Raw genomic sequence first — 17393 nt, forward strand, 5'->3', positions numbered from 1 at the left:
TTGTGGTAACACTGATAACTGCATGGATGATGAGCTGTTCATCCTTACCTTCTCAACTCCAAAGACTTTCACTTCCATCCTCACACCTCTACCCCAGAGGCAGATTTTCTGAATACTTGTAGAACTGCATTCTTACTGCTCTCTACAGACTTTCTTCTTCCTCTCAACTATTCCACCTCTCAAATTTTAAAACTTAGCATGTCACTTTGTAACCACAATGTTCTTGAGATTTTGGTCTTCTCACCTGTTTACGAAAACTACACTGCCAACCCCTCCTCCTCTGATATCCATCACACTCTCACGTGCTCACACCTGACCTTGCTGGCTGTTCTCTCTTGGTGGGCTCAGTTTACTCCTCTATCTCCATTTGCTCCTTAAACTTGGCTCAGTTTCTCTCCCAAGACTTCTGCTACAGTCACTCTACACTCGGCCCTAAGATGATCTTACATAAGCCCAAAGCATCAACTCTCCTCATCCTTAAATTCTAAACCAATCTTTCTTTTTACAGCTCTAGAGCAGTGCCGTCCAATAGAAATATAATGTGAATCATAAATGTAACATAGGAAAACATCACATTTTAAAAAGCAAAAAAAATTAGCCAGGCATGATGGCATAGGCTACATGGGAGGCTAGCTTTAAGCCGGGAGGCAGAGGCAGTAAGCCAATATCACACCACTGCACTCCAGCCTGCCCAACAGAACCAGACCCTGTCTTCAAAATAAAAAGTAAAAAGAGGCTAAGCACAGTGGCTCACATCTGTAATTCTGGCACTCTGGGAGGGCATGGTGGGAGGACCACTTGAGGCCAGGAGTTCAAGACCCATCCTGGGCAACATAGCGAGACTCTCTGTCTATTAAAAAATAAATCAATAAATAAAGGCCGGGTGCGGTGGCTCACACCTGTAATCTCAGCACTTTGGGAGGCTGAGGCAGGCAGATCATGAGGTCAAGAGTTCAAGATCAGCCTGGACAACATGGTGAAACCCCGTCTCTACAAAAAAATACAAAAATTAGCTGGGCGTGGTAGTGTGGGCCTGTAGTCCCAGCTACTTGGGAGGTTGAGGCAGGAAAATCACTTGAACCTGGGAGGTGGAGGTTACAGTGAGCCAAGATCACACCACTGCACTCCAGCCTGGTGACAGAGTGAGATTGTCTCAAAAATAAATAAATAAAAAGGCTGGACGTGATGGCCCATGCCTGTAATCCCAGCACTGTCGGAAGCCAAAACAGGAGGAGTGCTTGAGCACAGGAGTTCAAAACCAGCCTGGGCAACATAGTAAAATCTCATCTCTTTGAAAGAAAAAGAAAGCAGGAATGGCCAGGCACAGTGGTTCACACCTGTAATCCCAACACTGCATTTTGGGAGGCCAAGGCAGGCGGATCACCTGAGGTCAGGAGTTCAAGACCAGCCTGGTCAACATATAGTGAAACCCCATCTCTGCTAAAAAACACAAAAATTAGCTGGGCATGGTGGCAAACGCCTGTAGTCCCAGCTACTTGGGAAACTGAGGCAGGAGACTCGCTTGAACTGAGGAGGCAGAGATTGCAGTTAGCTGAGATTGTACCACTCTACTCCAGCCTGGGCAACAGAGTGAGACTCTCTCAAAAAAAAAAAAAAAAAAAAAAGAAGAAGAAGGATTAATTTTAGTATATTTTATTCAATCCAATATGTCCAAAATATCATTTTAAAATGTAATTAATATAAAAATGACTAAGAATATATTTTCCTTTTTTTTTTTAAATTTTTCTGAGACAGAATCTCGCTTTGTCACCTAGACTGGAGTGCAGTGGCACGATCTTGGCTCATGGCAACCTCAACCTCCTGGGTTCAAGAGATTCTCCTGCCTCAGCTTCCCAAGTAGCTGGGATTACAGGCACATGCCACCATGTTCAACTAACTTTTGTATTTTCGGTAGAGATGGGGTTTTGCAATGTTGGCCAGGGTGGTCTTGAACTCCTAACCTTAGGTGATCCGCCCACCTCAGCCTCCCAAAGTGCTGGGATTACAGGAATGAGCCACTGCACCCAGGCTGTTTTCCATTCCCTATATCATACTAAGTCTTGAAAATCTGATGTGAATCTTACACAATTACAGCACATTATTCAGACTAGCCACATTTCACATGCTCAATGGTAGTGGCTACCATAATGGACAGTACAGCCTCTAGAACCGTATCATACAGAACCTCTCATTTGTTCCACATGGACCTTACTCAACCCTCACATCTGATGTGCCATCAAATTCTACTGATTCAAACTTCTAACTATAATCCTCATCTCTGTATTTCTCTCCATCCCCCCAATAACACCCTGGTTCAAACCACCTTTATCTTTCAAATGGAAAAATATAAAAACTTCCTAATCAGTATCAACAGTTCTGCCAATAAGTCCTCATTGTAATGCCAGTAATTGGTTAAAAAGTAGGCTTTGGTGGGGAAAGAGAAAACACACAAGGCCAGGGCTGGCAAGACAGAAATGTACTCTTGTCACTCCAGTACGCATAAAGAGGTATGCTAGGACCAAGAGGTATACTGGGACATGGCATGGGTTCTACTGCAGAGGAGGAAATTTCAGCCCTCTGGAGGTCCTCTCTCCAACAGTGGGGGTGTGATAAAATGGCTCTGTCAGATGGGCAATATCCAGCCACTTGGCAGTCTGTATTTGGTATAGCAGCTGTTAGTAGCCTCAGAACATCTGATGATGCCCTTCCCCTGGGGATTTTGAGGCAGCTGCGGCTCTTTCAAGCCCACAGAGTTACAGTACCCACCTTCCCAGTTATCCCATGGGGAGCTGAGCTTTAGATCCACTCTTACAGCTGGGTGCAGAGGGGATGGCTTACTTTCCATCTGGCTTGCTGTCTAGGTCCCTAATGAGTAGCCAGGTTATTCTTGGGACAGTTTTGCTCCTTGCATAACATTTACCCTAGTCCAAGCCATCCCATACAACTGTGTCAATATTTTACTCCAGTTCCAGACAATACATTTACAAAATGCAAATCTGATGGTCTACCCGCCATGATACACTATGCCAGCTAGAAGTCCAAAGGCCATGAGACTATCACATGACATCTATCCCAATCTGGCCTATTTTAACTACTCCTTCCCCACATATGACCTGGACCCAAACATACCAAACCACTTGAATTACCCAAAATGGCCATGGTTTTCCATTCCTGCATGCCTTTCTACCTTCTATTCTATCTTAAACAACCTTAATTCACCTGGCTCTCTCACACTCTTCATAAACACACTACAGCTCTCAGATGCCACACCTCACACTGAGCCCACCTTGCTGCACTTAAGAGCTCACCTCCCTTCATAATTTCCATGACCCTCATCCATGGTCCAAGAGCACCCTGTGCAAACCATTAGCATCTCACTCACCACTGAATTCCAATCTCCCCCCATAAAGGGTGGGCTCCTCAAAGGCACAAGTTGTTTTTCATGCCTGGGATAGGACAAGTCCTCAATCAAGGTTTATCAACCCAAATGAATAAATGCTGGTAGTTAAGATATCATAACATACCAGATTTTGTCAGACTATTAGACTCTCCTTCTTCTAACCGAACATCTGAAAATGAAGCTTCTGAAGGTACCTTCTTCTGCTCATCTTTCAAACTCTGTGCAATTTGCTGTACAGAAAAATCAGAAGGAACATTATCATTTTCAGCATTGTTTGGCAACATGAACGTGTTCTTTATACAAAGTAAAAATACATATATATTTTTTTCAACTTAACATTTGGAAACAAAGTATTCAGATTTAAGACTGGATACATTCTGAGTATCAGATATGCTTTTGTTCAACTAACTGGCCAATCCAAATAACAAACTTTTTCTTTATGTGATAATAGCTCAGTATGCTATTTTTGAAACAGATTTTTTTTACAAAATTACCATGGACTCACTGACTAAAGAATATCATGCAGTATACAAAGGACACCAACTACTAAATTAGTAATGAAAATCCCACTAATTTACATTAATTATAAATGTGGAAATACACAGAAATGAAGACCTAACAGTCATCTAGTTATTGTCAAAAAGAATAGCCAGTCACAAAAATGAGACAATGAACTTTGGGAATTCAGGGGCAAAAACTGGGAGGTGGATAAGGCATAAAAGACTATATATTGGGTACAGTGTACACTGTTTGGATGACAGGTACACTAAAATCTCAGAAATCACCGCTAAAGAACTTATCTATGTAATCCAAAAACCACCTGTACTCAAAAAACTATTGAAATCAAAAAATAAAAAAATTTCTAATGGCCAGGGAACTGCTTAGGAAACAGACTCCCTATCACCCAGGCCAGTCCACTTGTTCTGTGTGCAGAAATTGGAAGGTACAGCTAAGACCTAAATGGTATGCAGGTGTCAAAGCCAGACCACTCTTACACCCCAGTCCCTCACCAAAAGAAAAAGTAAGCATATTTACTGCAAGTGGTTACCCTTAAGCCAAAAGGCCTACCATACAAAGGAGCACCCAGGATACAGGCCATGTAATGACTGAATAAATATACTAAATATATCACTAAATTACACTGGAAGGGGAGCACAAAGAAAAACTTTATCGCCTAACATCCTATCAGACATGGCAATTAAAACAGGCATTCTGATCTATAATATGAAAACTGATATTCCTAATGAAGGCCTCAAGGGGAGTGAAAGGAGACAGCACCATTCCCTGGATCTGGCTGAGAAAGAAACCTAGTCTTCATCATGCTTTGTGGCCCTCAAAGTCAAGGAAACTCCTGCAAATAGATCACCTATTCGCTCCCTGTTGTTATCTACAATACCCAGACACATAACGATAATTCCTGCTGTGGACCATCTGATCCCTACAAGGTTGATTTTGCATATTATTTAAAAAGTAACAGCGTATAATTAATATAACTAGCCAAAATGCAATCAATCTAAACAGAAGTCAGAGGAAGGGACGTGAGTTTAGAACATCCTTAAAACAGGTAAGGGCATATTTCCAGCTTGTTACCTTTAAAACAAACATATCTATTATTACACATTTATCCATCTCGGTAGGCATTGAAATAAATTAGGTTAAGTCAAAATGCTGGTGAGGATGTGGAACAACAGAATGATCTAGTATACACACATGTATTTCTTTGCTGTCACCTGAGAGAGCTAAAAGCAACAATACCCCTGTAGCAATGAGTACACCTAATGTCCAGACCTCAGTTCCTAATACAATCCTTCAATAAAGGAACCAGCACTCCTTGAAGAAATGGTTGATTCTCTAGGACAGAGGCAGGAAATATATCGATGCACCTTAAGTTCTTGTAGTGCCAGGAAGTAAAGAAGTTCTCAAAATAAAAAATCTACATACCTGAGTAAGTCAAAAGGACATAAGAGCCAACTGAAAGAGCTCCCAGTGGTAAAAGATGGAGCAGCAAAATGAAGTACCAGCGAACTATAACCCAAAGTATGAATAAATATCTGTAAGTCTACAATGACATCAGTAAGTGACTAAATCAACAAATTGGAAAAAGAGATAAATCTCCCTTACGAAAAAGTTCTAAGTACTTATATAGATACTTAGCCCTCAAAAATGGTAGAGCACAACCCCACCTGCTTAAGCATGGGTTGCACATGGGATTTCCTTCCAAAAGGTGTGGAGAGTGGGGAAGAGGAATAACTTCATGGTGGCGAAACCTGACAACAGTACTTCAGCCAGATGGTCAAGTTCAATATCAACAGTGAACATTCATGTAGAAAGGCTGTACACTTAATACGATATAGTAACAATGGCATTTTACACCACTGTGGTTTTCCTCCCAAAAACCCGAAACAGTAGTCTAATCATAACAGGAGACGAATTCCAACAAAGGAGCATCCTACAGAAAGCTTGAAATACTCATGACAACATTATAAACCAGTTATCAACACTGCTAAGTCATCAAAAACAAGGAAAGTCTGAAAAACCGTCACAGACAAGAGGAGCCTAAGAAAACATGGAAACTCAATGTAATGTGGTGTTGTCAATGGGATCCTGCAACAGAAAAAGACATTAAAAACTTAGAAAATCTGAATAAACTATGGACCTTAGTAAATAAATACCAATGAATCACTACTGGTTCATTAATTATGGCAAATTTATCATACCAATAGAAGATCTTAGTAACAGGAACAGCTGTGTGCAGGGTATATAAAAACTCTGTACTACCTTCTCAATTTTTCTATAAATCTCAAACTATCCTAAAATATAGTCTATTTTAAAAATAAAAATAGGCCGGGCGCGGTGGCTCAAGCCTATAATCCCAGCACTTTGGGAGGCCGAGGCAGGTGGATCACGAGGTCAAGAGATCGAGACCATCCTGGTCAACATGGTGAAACCCCGTCTCTACCAAAAATACAAAAAATTAGCTGGGGATGGTGGTGCGTGCTTGTAATCCCAGCTACTCAGGAGGCTGAGGCAGAAGAATTGCCTGAACCCAGGAGGCGGAGGTTGCGGTGAGCCGAGATCGCGCCATTGCACTCCAGCCTGAGTAACAAGAGCGAAACTCCATCTCAAAAATAAATAAATAAATAAATAAAAATAAAGGAAATTATGATATTTGATATCCAAGAAAAGCAGTCTAAGTAGAAACAGCATAGTATCTGAGCCACATCTGACTTTAACAACACAGGTTGCTTCTTGGAGACAAAAGATACACTGATGAATATAGGACACACTTAAAAAGAAATGATCTTTCATCTATTTTCCATGGATATTTACGTCTATCGCACTCCTGATATAAACTAAGTAATATTATTAGTACACGAACCTGGCAAAAATTAGATTACATTTTTAAAACTTTAATAGCCTATAGATTTCTCAAGATTATAGATTTTTTTAGTATGTTAGAAACATGATGACTTGGCAAAATTATTTCCAGAGACATTTTTTTAATTCACTAGCACCAAAATTGCCTTTGGAATTTTTCAAATAAAATAACCAGGCTTCTAATCTTTTTATTATTTTTTTTTTGAGGTAGAGTCTGTCATCCAGGCTGGCATGCAGGAGTACAGTGACAGCTCACTCCAGCCTCTCTATCTCCCAGGCTCAGGAGATCCTCCCAGCTCCGCCTCCTGAGTCCCACCTCTGCCACCATGCCTGGCTAATTTTTTTTATTTTTTGTAGAGATGGTGTTTCACTGTGTTGCTCAGGCTGGTCTTGAAATCCTGGACTCAAGCAATTCGCCCACCTTGGCCTCTCAAAGTGCTAGTATTACAGGCATGAGCCACTGTACTTAGCCAAAACTATTTTTAAAAAGTAAAAAATTACTTTTAAAAGTCAAATTTTTGTTTTTAATATTTCAAAGACCAAATAAATGACAACAGCCACTGTCTACCCTACGACTACGAGCATAAGTGCTTTCTGGTCACTATCCTTACTCTTAAAATAATCTTCCAGGGTCAGTACTATGCCTGTTCTACAAACAATTAAACATACTAATAAAATATAAGAAAGAGCTAATAACTGAGCTAGGATTTGAACCCAGGTCTATCTAACTCTTACATTTCCCCCTATGCATGCAAATGGCAAGCTTACATGGGCAAAATCTCTAAAGAGATTTGAAATCCGCAAATCCATATTTAGAATCAAACGTCGGCCGGGCACGGTGGCTCACGCCTGTAATCCCAGCACTTTGGGAGGCCGAGGCAGGTGGATCACAAGGTCAAGAGATCGAGACCATCCTGGTCAACATGGTGAAACCCCATCTCCACTAAAAATACAAAAAATTAGCTGGACATGGTGGCGCATGCCTGTAATCCCAGCTACTCAGGAGGCTGAGGCAGGAGAATTGCCTGAACCCAGGAGGCGGAGGTTGCGGTGAGCCAAGATTACGCCATTGCACTCCAGCCTGGGTAACAAGAGCGAAACTCCGTCTTTTTTTTTAAAAAAAAAAAAAAGAATCAAATGTCTGATATCAATCTGATTGTATATCTTAGTAGGATATATTCTAAGAACAAAACAAGTACAAAAATCTTGAATTTAGTAAGTTTTCTTAGTCATGGCATTAGTGTTGTAATTTTGAAACTATTTTGTATATGTTATAACTTGAAGCAAATGAGTATATACGTGAGAGGTGCTGGGAGCCAGGGTTTCTTCTGTGAGTTGGAAAACACAAATATGAGATATGGGAAAAGGAAGAACCCTGTGGAATTGGATTTGAATTGGAGGTTCAGTAGGAACTCATGATTTTTTTAAATGTATATTTTCTAGCTCTTAAAAGGGGGTTAGAGGTAATGACATACACCACTAGTAATGAGCACACCTAATACTCAGATCTTGGTTTCTAAATACCACCCTCTTTCCCCTTAAGAAACCAAGGGTTGGCAGGGCACAGTGGCTCACACCTGTAATCTCAGCACTTTGGGAGGCCGAAGTGGGCAGATCACAAGGTCAAGAGATCGAGACCATCCTGGCCAACATGGTAAAACACTGTCTCTACTAAAAGCACAAAAATTAGCTGGGCGTGTTGACAGGTGCCTGTAATCTCACGTTCTTGGGAGGCTGAGGCAAGAGAATCACTTGAACCCTGGAGGCAGAGGTTGCAGTGAGAGGAGATCATGCCACTGCACTCCAGCCTGGAGTGAGTGAGACTCCATCTCAAAAAAAAAAAAAAGAATGGGCTAAGCAGTTGGCTCACGCTTGTAATCCCAACACTTTGGGAGATCGAGGTGCATGGATCACAAGGTCAGGAGTTCAAGACCAGCCTGAGCAACATGGTGAAACCCAATCTCCACTAAAGATACAAAAATTAGCTGGGCGTGGTGGTGTGCACCTGTAATCCCAGCTACTCAGGAGGCTGAGGCAGGAGAAACACTTGAACCCAGAAGGCAGAGGTTGCAGTGAGCCATGATCACACCACTGCACTTCAGCCTGGGAGACAGAGTGAGACTCCACTCAAAAAAAAAAAAAAAAAAAAAATGGACCCCTACTTCACATCACATCACAAAAATTAAAATGGATTAAAGACCTAAATACGAAAGCTAAAACTATAAAACTCAATAAAGTTGTTAAAAAAAAAAAAAAAGGCACTAAGAGACTACAGTCAAATGGACAGAGGAGCCAGTGTAAAGGGGCTACCACTGTCCAAATTTGGAACAATTTTGAGAATTGAAATGAATAATGATGGCTGGGCACTGTGCCTCACATCTATAATCCCAGCATTTTGGGAGGCCAAGGTGGACAGATCACTTGAACCCAGAAGTTTGAGACCAGCCTAAACAACATAGAGAGCCCCCATCTCTACAAAAAAATATAGAAAATTAGCTAGGCATAGTGGCACATGCCTGTAATCCCAGCTACTTGGGAGGCTGAGATGGAGGATCACCTGGGCCCAGGAAGTCAAGGCACTGCATTTCAGCCTGGGCAACAGAGTAAGACCCTGTCTCAATTAAAAGAGAGGGGGAGAGAAGAAAGAAAAGAAAAGGAAAGGAAAGAGAAGAAAAGAAAAATGATGATAATAGATTAAAATACAATGACTTTTTAAAAAAATCTACTAGTCTACGGTGCTACATGAAGCAGGGGTGGGGAAAAGAAAGGAATAAAGAAAGAAAGGGAAATTAATTCTTTACAGAAGACTGCTATAAATGTAGAAGAAATGGCAGATGTGAAGAATCACCATTTTACTACCCCCCAATGTAATAACTCGTTCAGGCAAGAATCATGAATGGATGCTAAAATCACTGACTGGAAAGATTTGGGGGAACTCAAATAATCTCAAAGTACCATCCTATAATTACTTATTAATTGCAAAGAAAGACAAACTGTATACTTTTATAATGAAGAGAGCTAGCAATCACCACTTTAACCAATAGCAGAACAACCTGTCATCATCTGCCTTTGATGTAATGAAGTAAGAAGTACACATCAGCCATGCAATATTCTTGAGGGGGAATAAAAAAAGTTTAACTTGAATCTAAGCAAGAAGAAACAATCAGACAAATCCATAATGTGGCATATTCTACAATAAAACTGTGCTGGTCTCTTGAAAAAGAGTCAGTGCCATAAAAACAAAAGATAAAACAAAAGGGGGAAGGGAAGGAGTCTGGATTTGAATTAAGGATATTAAGGTATCTAAAACCCAAATGCAACAGGGTAACCTTGACTGGATCCCACTTTTTTAAATTTTTTGTACAATTACAAAAGACATCTGGGCCAGGTGCAGTGGCTCACATCTATAATCCCAGCACTTTGGGAGGCTGAGGTGACCAGATCACTTCAGGTTGATCTCAAGAGTTGAAGACCATCATGGCCAACATGGTGAAACCCCATCTCTACTAAAAATACAAAAATTAGCTGGGCGTGGTGGCAGGCACCTGTAATTCCAGCTACTTGAGAGGCTGAGGTGGGAGAATCAATTGAACCTGGGGGTCAGAGGTTCAGTGAGCCAAGACTGTGCCACTGCACTCCAGCCTAAGTGACAGAGTGAAACTATGTCTCAAAAAAAAAAGAGACATTTAAAGAACAACTGGGGAAACTTCAATATGGACTATATATAAATAATATTATTGAATTAATGTCAATTTCCCTAGATACAAAAATGACATTGTGGTTATATGAACAACGTCTTTATTCTTAAGAGAATAAGAACTGAAGTACTCAGGAATGAGGAGTCATGACATCTGCAACTTTCAAATGGCTCAGCAAAACACACACACAAACAGATAAAGTAAATATGATGAAATATTAACAACCAGTGACTCTGAAAAATAAGTTCTAGATTCAAGTAGATACTTGATATTAACGAACTATAATGTTTTTAAGTGTAAAAATTATATTACAGTTGTGTTAAAAATGCCCTTACCTTTTAGAGTTACCTATTGAAGGGTTTTTTTAGTTTTGTTGTTTTGCTTATTTAACCTCTTGACTTGATTATCTTTGCTCACTGCTTTCTGCTACCTAGAATGAGTAACCCAGAATCTATAACCTTCAGGAGTGTGAAGTTATATCACATCCTGCTTAGCCTTCAGCGGTCACACTTTTTTGTTGTTGTTGAGACAGGGTCTGGCTCTGTCACCCAGTCTGGAGTGCAGTGGCATGATCTCAGCTCCCTGAAGCCTCTACTTCCAGGTTCAAGCAATATTCCCATCTCAGCCTCCCAAGTAGCTGAGATCACAGGTGCATACCACTACAACTGGCTAATTTTTGTAATTTTAGTAAAGATGAGGTTGGTTTCTTGCCATGTTGCCCAGGCTGGTCTTGAACTCCTGAGATCAAGTGATCCTCCCACCTCAGCCTCCCAAAGTGCTGTGATTACAGGCATGAGCCACCATTCCCAGCCTGAAGTATTTATTAATTGAAATTATGTTTGGAATTTGCTTTAAAAAAATTAAAGGGGGGTGAAAGGAAGTACAGAGAGTCTAGCCATGTTGAAGCTGAGGTAAGGGTACCTAAGAATTCATTATATTACAGTTTCTACTTCTGCTTATATTTGAAAATTTCCATTAAAAATGTTCTAATTCTGTTTTAATACTAATATTTTAGGGATTATTTAAAGTCTGTCTAGAACTCAAAGAAAATGAAGATATATATGGAACTGGAAGATCATGAAGATAAACCCAAGCCTTCAAACCATAAACTGGATACTCGTACTGTATAATTTTGAGGAGATGGCCTCCAGGCTTTTTATGAGAGTGCATGACACATAGTTACATCATCACCATCAACCTGGTGGCTCCTACATTATCAACCTTCTTCTATGCCACTTATTAAAAAAAAAGAGAAATCACAGGGATCACTAATTAAATTTTAAAATTGAGAATGCGTATTTCCTACCAAAGGGAAAAGAATGGAACAGAATGTTTATAAAACATAATTTGAAGGAAAGAAAACCTTACAAATTATTTCTGTTTAATTATTTTAAATTTTATCTCCTTCAATTTTTAAAGCAAGCTTATCTTGATTTTACATTTTGAGGAATAATTAAAAAGAAAAATCCCATTTTAACTAGTAAAAATCACCTAGGCTAGGCATGACAGCTCACACCTGTAATCCCAGCACTTGGGAGGCAAGTGGATCACTTGAGCTCAGGAGTTCGAGACCAGCCTGGGCAACACAGGCAAACCCTGTCACTATTTTAATATATGAATTTAAAAATAATAATAATACATCTAAAAGCTGTGTGGGGCAGAAGGGAGGTCAAGTAAGGAGATCCTACCTCCATCATGACTAACTTATCGGGATATGCCAGATCTCCAGGAGCTGGTTTATAGCCCGTGATGTCCGTCTGAATGTAGATGTGGGTTCGGTAGACAAGTCGCTCCTGTACATCTTCTAACATCTGCTTGACTCCAGCTGCAAATGCCCCCAGTTGCTCAGCTGATAAAAAAAGTGCAATAAGCCATTATTTTAGATTTAGAAAAACACTTTCTTTTAAACAAGCAAAGATATTACTAAATTATTCAGAAACAGTATGAACCACTTTTGCTTCAAAGGCTGTGGCTGTATTCTATTTCAGTATGACTCAATGAGCTTGGAAAAGTTTAATAAATGTCTTTCAATTGTCTCAACTTTAAAACTGGGCAATACTGTTAAACTAATCATATTATTAATATGAATAATAAAATCTGAATTTTAAGAGTGCTTTGCTCTTTAAAATTTATTTCGTATAGATTTAGACCAAGCCTAAGAAATTACTAGGGTAGCTTATTAACTGGACTATCATCATCCCCATTTTGCAGATAAATTGAGTACCACAGATATTAAATGACTAGTTAACATTTTCACAGAACAAGTACAAAGTAAAATAAGTATGAGTTTATATAGTATTTCTTTATTTTTAAGATGCCATCAGCCAGGCACAGTGGCTCATGCCTGTAATCCCAGCATTTTGGGAGGCCAAGCAGGCAGATATCTTGAGCCCAGGCATTCAGAATCAGCCAGCCTGGGCAACATGGCAAAACCCCATCTCCACAAAAATAAAAAAAATTACAAAAACTTAGCCAGGCATGGTGATGCACAGCTAAAGTCTCAGCTACTTGGGAGGGTGAGGTGGGAATCACCTGAGCCCAGGACGTTGAGGCTGCAGTGAGCTGTGATCATGCCACTGCACTCCAGCCTAGGCAATAGAGTAAGACCCTGTCTCAAAAACACAAACAAAAAAAAGTTGCCATCAGTGTCAAGACATACTAGTAATCTAGTAACAGCCTTCCAAAAGACAGGGTGTTAAATACACCACAGAATCATATGAGGCCAAGCATGGTGGCTCATGCCTGTAATCCCAGTATTCTGGGAGGCCCAGGTGGCAGGATCACTTGAGTCCACGAGTTCAAGCCTAGCCTAGGCAACACAGTGAGATTCCACCTCTATTAAAAAAAAAAAAAAAGGAGGAAGAGGAAGGAAGAAGGAGGAGGAGGAGGAAAGAGGAGGAAGGAGGAAGAAGGAAGAGGAGGAGAAGGAAGAGGGAAGAAGAAGAGAAAGAAGGAGGAGGAGGAGGGAGGAGGAAGAGGAACAGAAGGAGGAAGGAGGAGAAGAAAGAGGAAGGAGGAGGAGGAAGAGGAAGGAGGAGGAGGAAGAGGAAGGAGGAGGAGGAAGAGGAAGGAGGAGGAGAAAGAGGAAGGAGGAGGAGGAAGAGGAAGGAGGAGGAGGAAGAGGAAGGAGGAGGAGGAAGAGGAAGGAGGAGGAGAAAGAGAAAGGAGGAGAAAAAGGAGGAGGAGAAAGAGGAAGAAGGAGGAGGAAGGAGGAGGAAGGGGGAGGAAAAGGAGGAAGGAGGAGGAGAAGGAGGAAGGAGAAGGAGGGAGGAGGAAGGAGAAGGAGGGAGGAGGAAGGAGGAGAAGGAAGAGGAAGGAGGAGGAAGGAGAAGGAGAAGGGGGGGAGGGAGGAAAGAAAAAAAATTAACATTAATTTTGGCCAGTTGCAGTGGCTCATACGTATAATTCCAGCACTTTGAGAGGCTGACGAAGGCAGATTGCTGGAGTCCAGGAGCTCAAGACTGGCCTGGGCAACACGGCAAAATCCCCTCTCTGCAAAAAAAATATAAAAATAGCTGGGCATGGTGGCGACACCCATGTACCTGTAGTCTCAGCTACTCAGGAGACTGAGGTGGGAAGATCAGTTGAACCTGGGAAGCAGAGGTTGTAGTAAGCCAAGATCATGCCACTGCACTCCAGCCTAGGTGACAAGTGAGACACCAACTCAAAAACAAAACCAAAACAAAAAATTCTTATTTTAAAATCAGAAGCAAAAAAAATTCAAAAGCAGCTGGGCATAGTGGCTCACACTTGTAATCCCAGCACTTTGGAAGGCTGAGGTGGGTAGATCACGAGGTCAGGAGACCGAGACCATCCTGGCCAACCAGGTGAAACCCCATCTCTACTAAAATACAAAAAAAATTAGCAAGGCATGGTGGTGAATGCCTATAGTCCCAGCTACTTGGGAGGTGGAAGCACGGGGATCGCTTGGACCCAGGAGGTGGAGACTGCAGTGAGCCGAGATTGTGCCACTGCACTCCAGCCTGGTAAGAGTAAGACTCCGTCTCAAAAAAAAAAAAAAAATTCAGAAGCAATAAAACATGAGAAAATGAATGAGTTAAATGCAGTGAAGTAACTTTGGAAGAGTAACAAATCCAGAGTGTCTCAATGAAAGCCAAAGTGAGGACAATAAATTCTGCAAGTAAAATAATTACTGGAAGGGGGCTGGGCGCATAACCCCAGCACTTTGGGAGGCCAAGGCGGGCAGCTCGCCTGAGGTCAAGAGTTCAAGACCAGTCTGGCCAACATGGCAAAACCTCATCCCTACTAAAAATACAAAAAAATTAGCCAGGTGTTGTGGCGTGCACCTGCAATCCCAGCTACTTGGGAGGCTGAGACAGGGGAATTACTTTAAACAGGGAGGTGGAGGTTGCAGTGAACCAAGCCTGCAGCACTGCACTCCAGCCTGGGAGACACAGCGAGACTCTGTCTCAAAAATAAAAGGATAATTACTTGAAAAGTATGTTTGTTTGTTTGTTTGTTTGTTTGTTTTTGAGACAGAGTCTGGCTGTTGCTGCACGCACTGGAGTGCAATGGTGTGAACTCGGCTCACTGCAACCTCCACCTCCCAGGATCTAGCAATCCTCCTGCCTCAGTCTTCCAAGTAGCTGAGATTACAGGCGCCTGCCACCAGGTTTGGCTATTTTTTGTATTTTTAGTAGAGATGGGGTTTTGTCATGTTGGCCAGGCTGGTTTCAAACTCCTGACCTCGGGCAATTCACCCACCTCAGCCTCCCAAAGTGCTGGGATTACAGGCATGAGCCTGTAGGGTATTTTCTAAAGGTACCTAGGTACTGTTAGGAAAATCATGTTCTCTATGACAATCAAATCAAATACTGAAAAATGTATCAGATGGACAAAGTAGAACTATTTCAGAGAACTGTTTTTCTTTATCTGTAATAAAAAAGATGAACTATTATTATGAATATACACAAAAACAATTCCTGTTTTTTAATCAAAAGTATACAATATATTCAATTACTTATTTATGTATTTTGTATTCTGGTAACAGTATGCTAGAAATGCCTAACCAAAAGTGATGATGTGTTCTCTCTGGACTCCAGTTACCAGAAAGAAAACTGACTATAATTATTTTATTACTAATTTTACTGTATTTTAAGATTCTTTCCCTATCTGATTGTGTCTTTAGTGACAGAATAAGGTGTAACTTCATTAAAGAAGGGGCAAGGCATCAAGCCAAGCTTCAAAAATATTAAATTTATGTATTTAGTGGGGTGAGGGAAGAAGAACCTATTTTTTTTCAAATTCATTGAGCCAGTGATACAACTTAAAATGATCATTTCTACTCAATTTACCATTGTTCTGCACATGATCTTCAAGCACCTCATTTTTAAGAATCCCACAAAGTTCCGACAGAGTCTCTAAGTGAATAACATGAATGATCAATGGCCTGAAGACATCATACAATGACACACACAGTTTCTCCAAAAGCTCACTAAAATGAAAGAATAAAACATGGCTATTAGTAGTAGTTTTTTCAGGATTTTCTAATAGTTTAAGAAAGCCTCATTCCAGTTGATAAGAATGATAAGTATCTACTGGAAAACAGTATCTGAGAACATTATAGAATGATAAGGGAAAAGCTGATTGAAAGTAATTCTATAAACTGTTTTGTTTTAAAAGCTCAGAATCAATAAGCAATCCATAGCAGTCAACTCAAAGTAGCTGCCCCCAAACAAAAGTCAACCTATTACAACTTTTATCTATTTCAGCAATAATTTTCTATATGTCCTCTCAAAAACAGTAAAAAAATATTTCAGAAGATTTAATTAACCTTTATATTCTACTTCACTACGAATCAAATGATATTTTTCCCCCCAGGAGAGACAAGTTCAAAATTTTTGAATACTTATAGATTTAGATAAATAAAATTCAAAGTACTTTGGTCAGACACCAAGTACTTCGAGAAATCGTAAACATTTAAAAAGAAAAACTTAAGCTGTCTACATGCTTCATATCGTCAACGGTACTCTTCTATACAGAGTATTTCATCAAAAGTGATCACTTCCACTACAACAATAAAGTATTTTTCTTTTCCCCATTACAAGAGTCAAAAGCTTAGAATGTTTCTAAAAGTCAAAAGAGCAAACATGAAGAAACCAAAAGTGACTAACAGTGGATCTGAAAGACATTTTGAGAAATAAAGAAAAGATTATTAAATAGTATCTGTATTTTTAAATCTTTTATTCGTTAGAATCACAGAATTTTTAAACTAGAAGGAATTACTGTACTTAATGGAGAGAAAGGGATTTAGACCCCGAGGCTACAGAATCCTGTAGAGGATTCTTCCTATCACACCACAATATCTAAATAATTACATTACAAACAATACGAAAGCATGTAAGTTGCACATTTAAGAAAATATCTGTCCCACCCAACAATATTCTGTTCACACACACACACACACACACAAGTTAAAACACTCTGCAGTTCACGACAGAATACTCCTATAATATACTGATTCAATATGGTCATTAGCAAGTTAAATTTTATGAACAAGAGTTAGATTTCACAACCACCTACTCTAATTTTGATGTTGGTTTTGTGAAAAATTCATTGTAAAGTTGGTGTTCATCCTGGCAGACATGAACCATGAAGGCACAGCCACTACGAACCTGTAGCAAACAAACACACACCACCTACAGTTAAAGACACACAACATTTCCAGTGTTTATGAAATAAAGCCTACTCTTTATCTGCAGAGATTACACATACATACTCTTAAAACAACTTACTGAAGAACAGAAAACGGTTGGTTTTCAATAGGTTACTACATAATGAAATTATAAGTGATTTTTATTTTATTAATGCTTTAGTTTCCAAACTTTTAATAATAAACACAAATTACTTTTCTAGTTCAAAAGTGGGTATTTCAAAAAAGAGCCCTTATTCATTTT

General features: G+C 40.0%; 1 protein-coding gene across 1 annotated transcript in view; it reads right to left on the reverse strand.

The window, feature by feature from the left end:
• Positions 1-17393, reverse strand: part of COG3 (component of oligomeric golgi complex 3) — a 68557-nt gene that overhangs the window by 32459 nt on the left and 18705 nt on the right. Inside the window, exons 11-14 of the mRNA XM_003934360.3 lie at positions 17020-17111; positions 15792-15931; positions 12165-12325; positions 3525-3630 (exon numbers count right to left, since the gene is read on the reverse strand). Coding sequence (XP_003934409.1) covers positions 3525-3630; positions 12165-12325; positions 15792-15931; positions 17020-17111 — 499 coding nt within the window. The remainder of the gene's footprint in view (positions 1-3524; positions 3631-12164; positions 12326-15791; positions 15932-17019; positions 17112-17393) is intronic.

Source organism: Saimiri boliviensis, chromosome 16 (assembly GCF_048565385.1).
Source record: "Saimiri boliviensis isolate mSaiBol1 chromosome 16, mSaiBol1.pri, whole genome shotgun sequence".
NCBI classification, from domain to species: Eukaryota; Metazoa; Chordata; class Mammalia; order Primates; family Cebidae; genus Saimiri; species Saimiri boliviensis.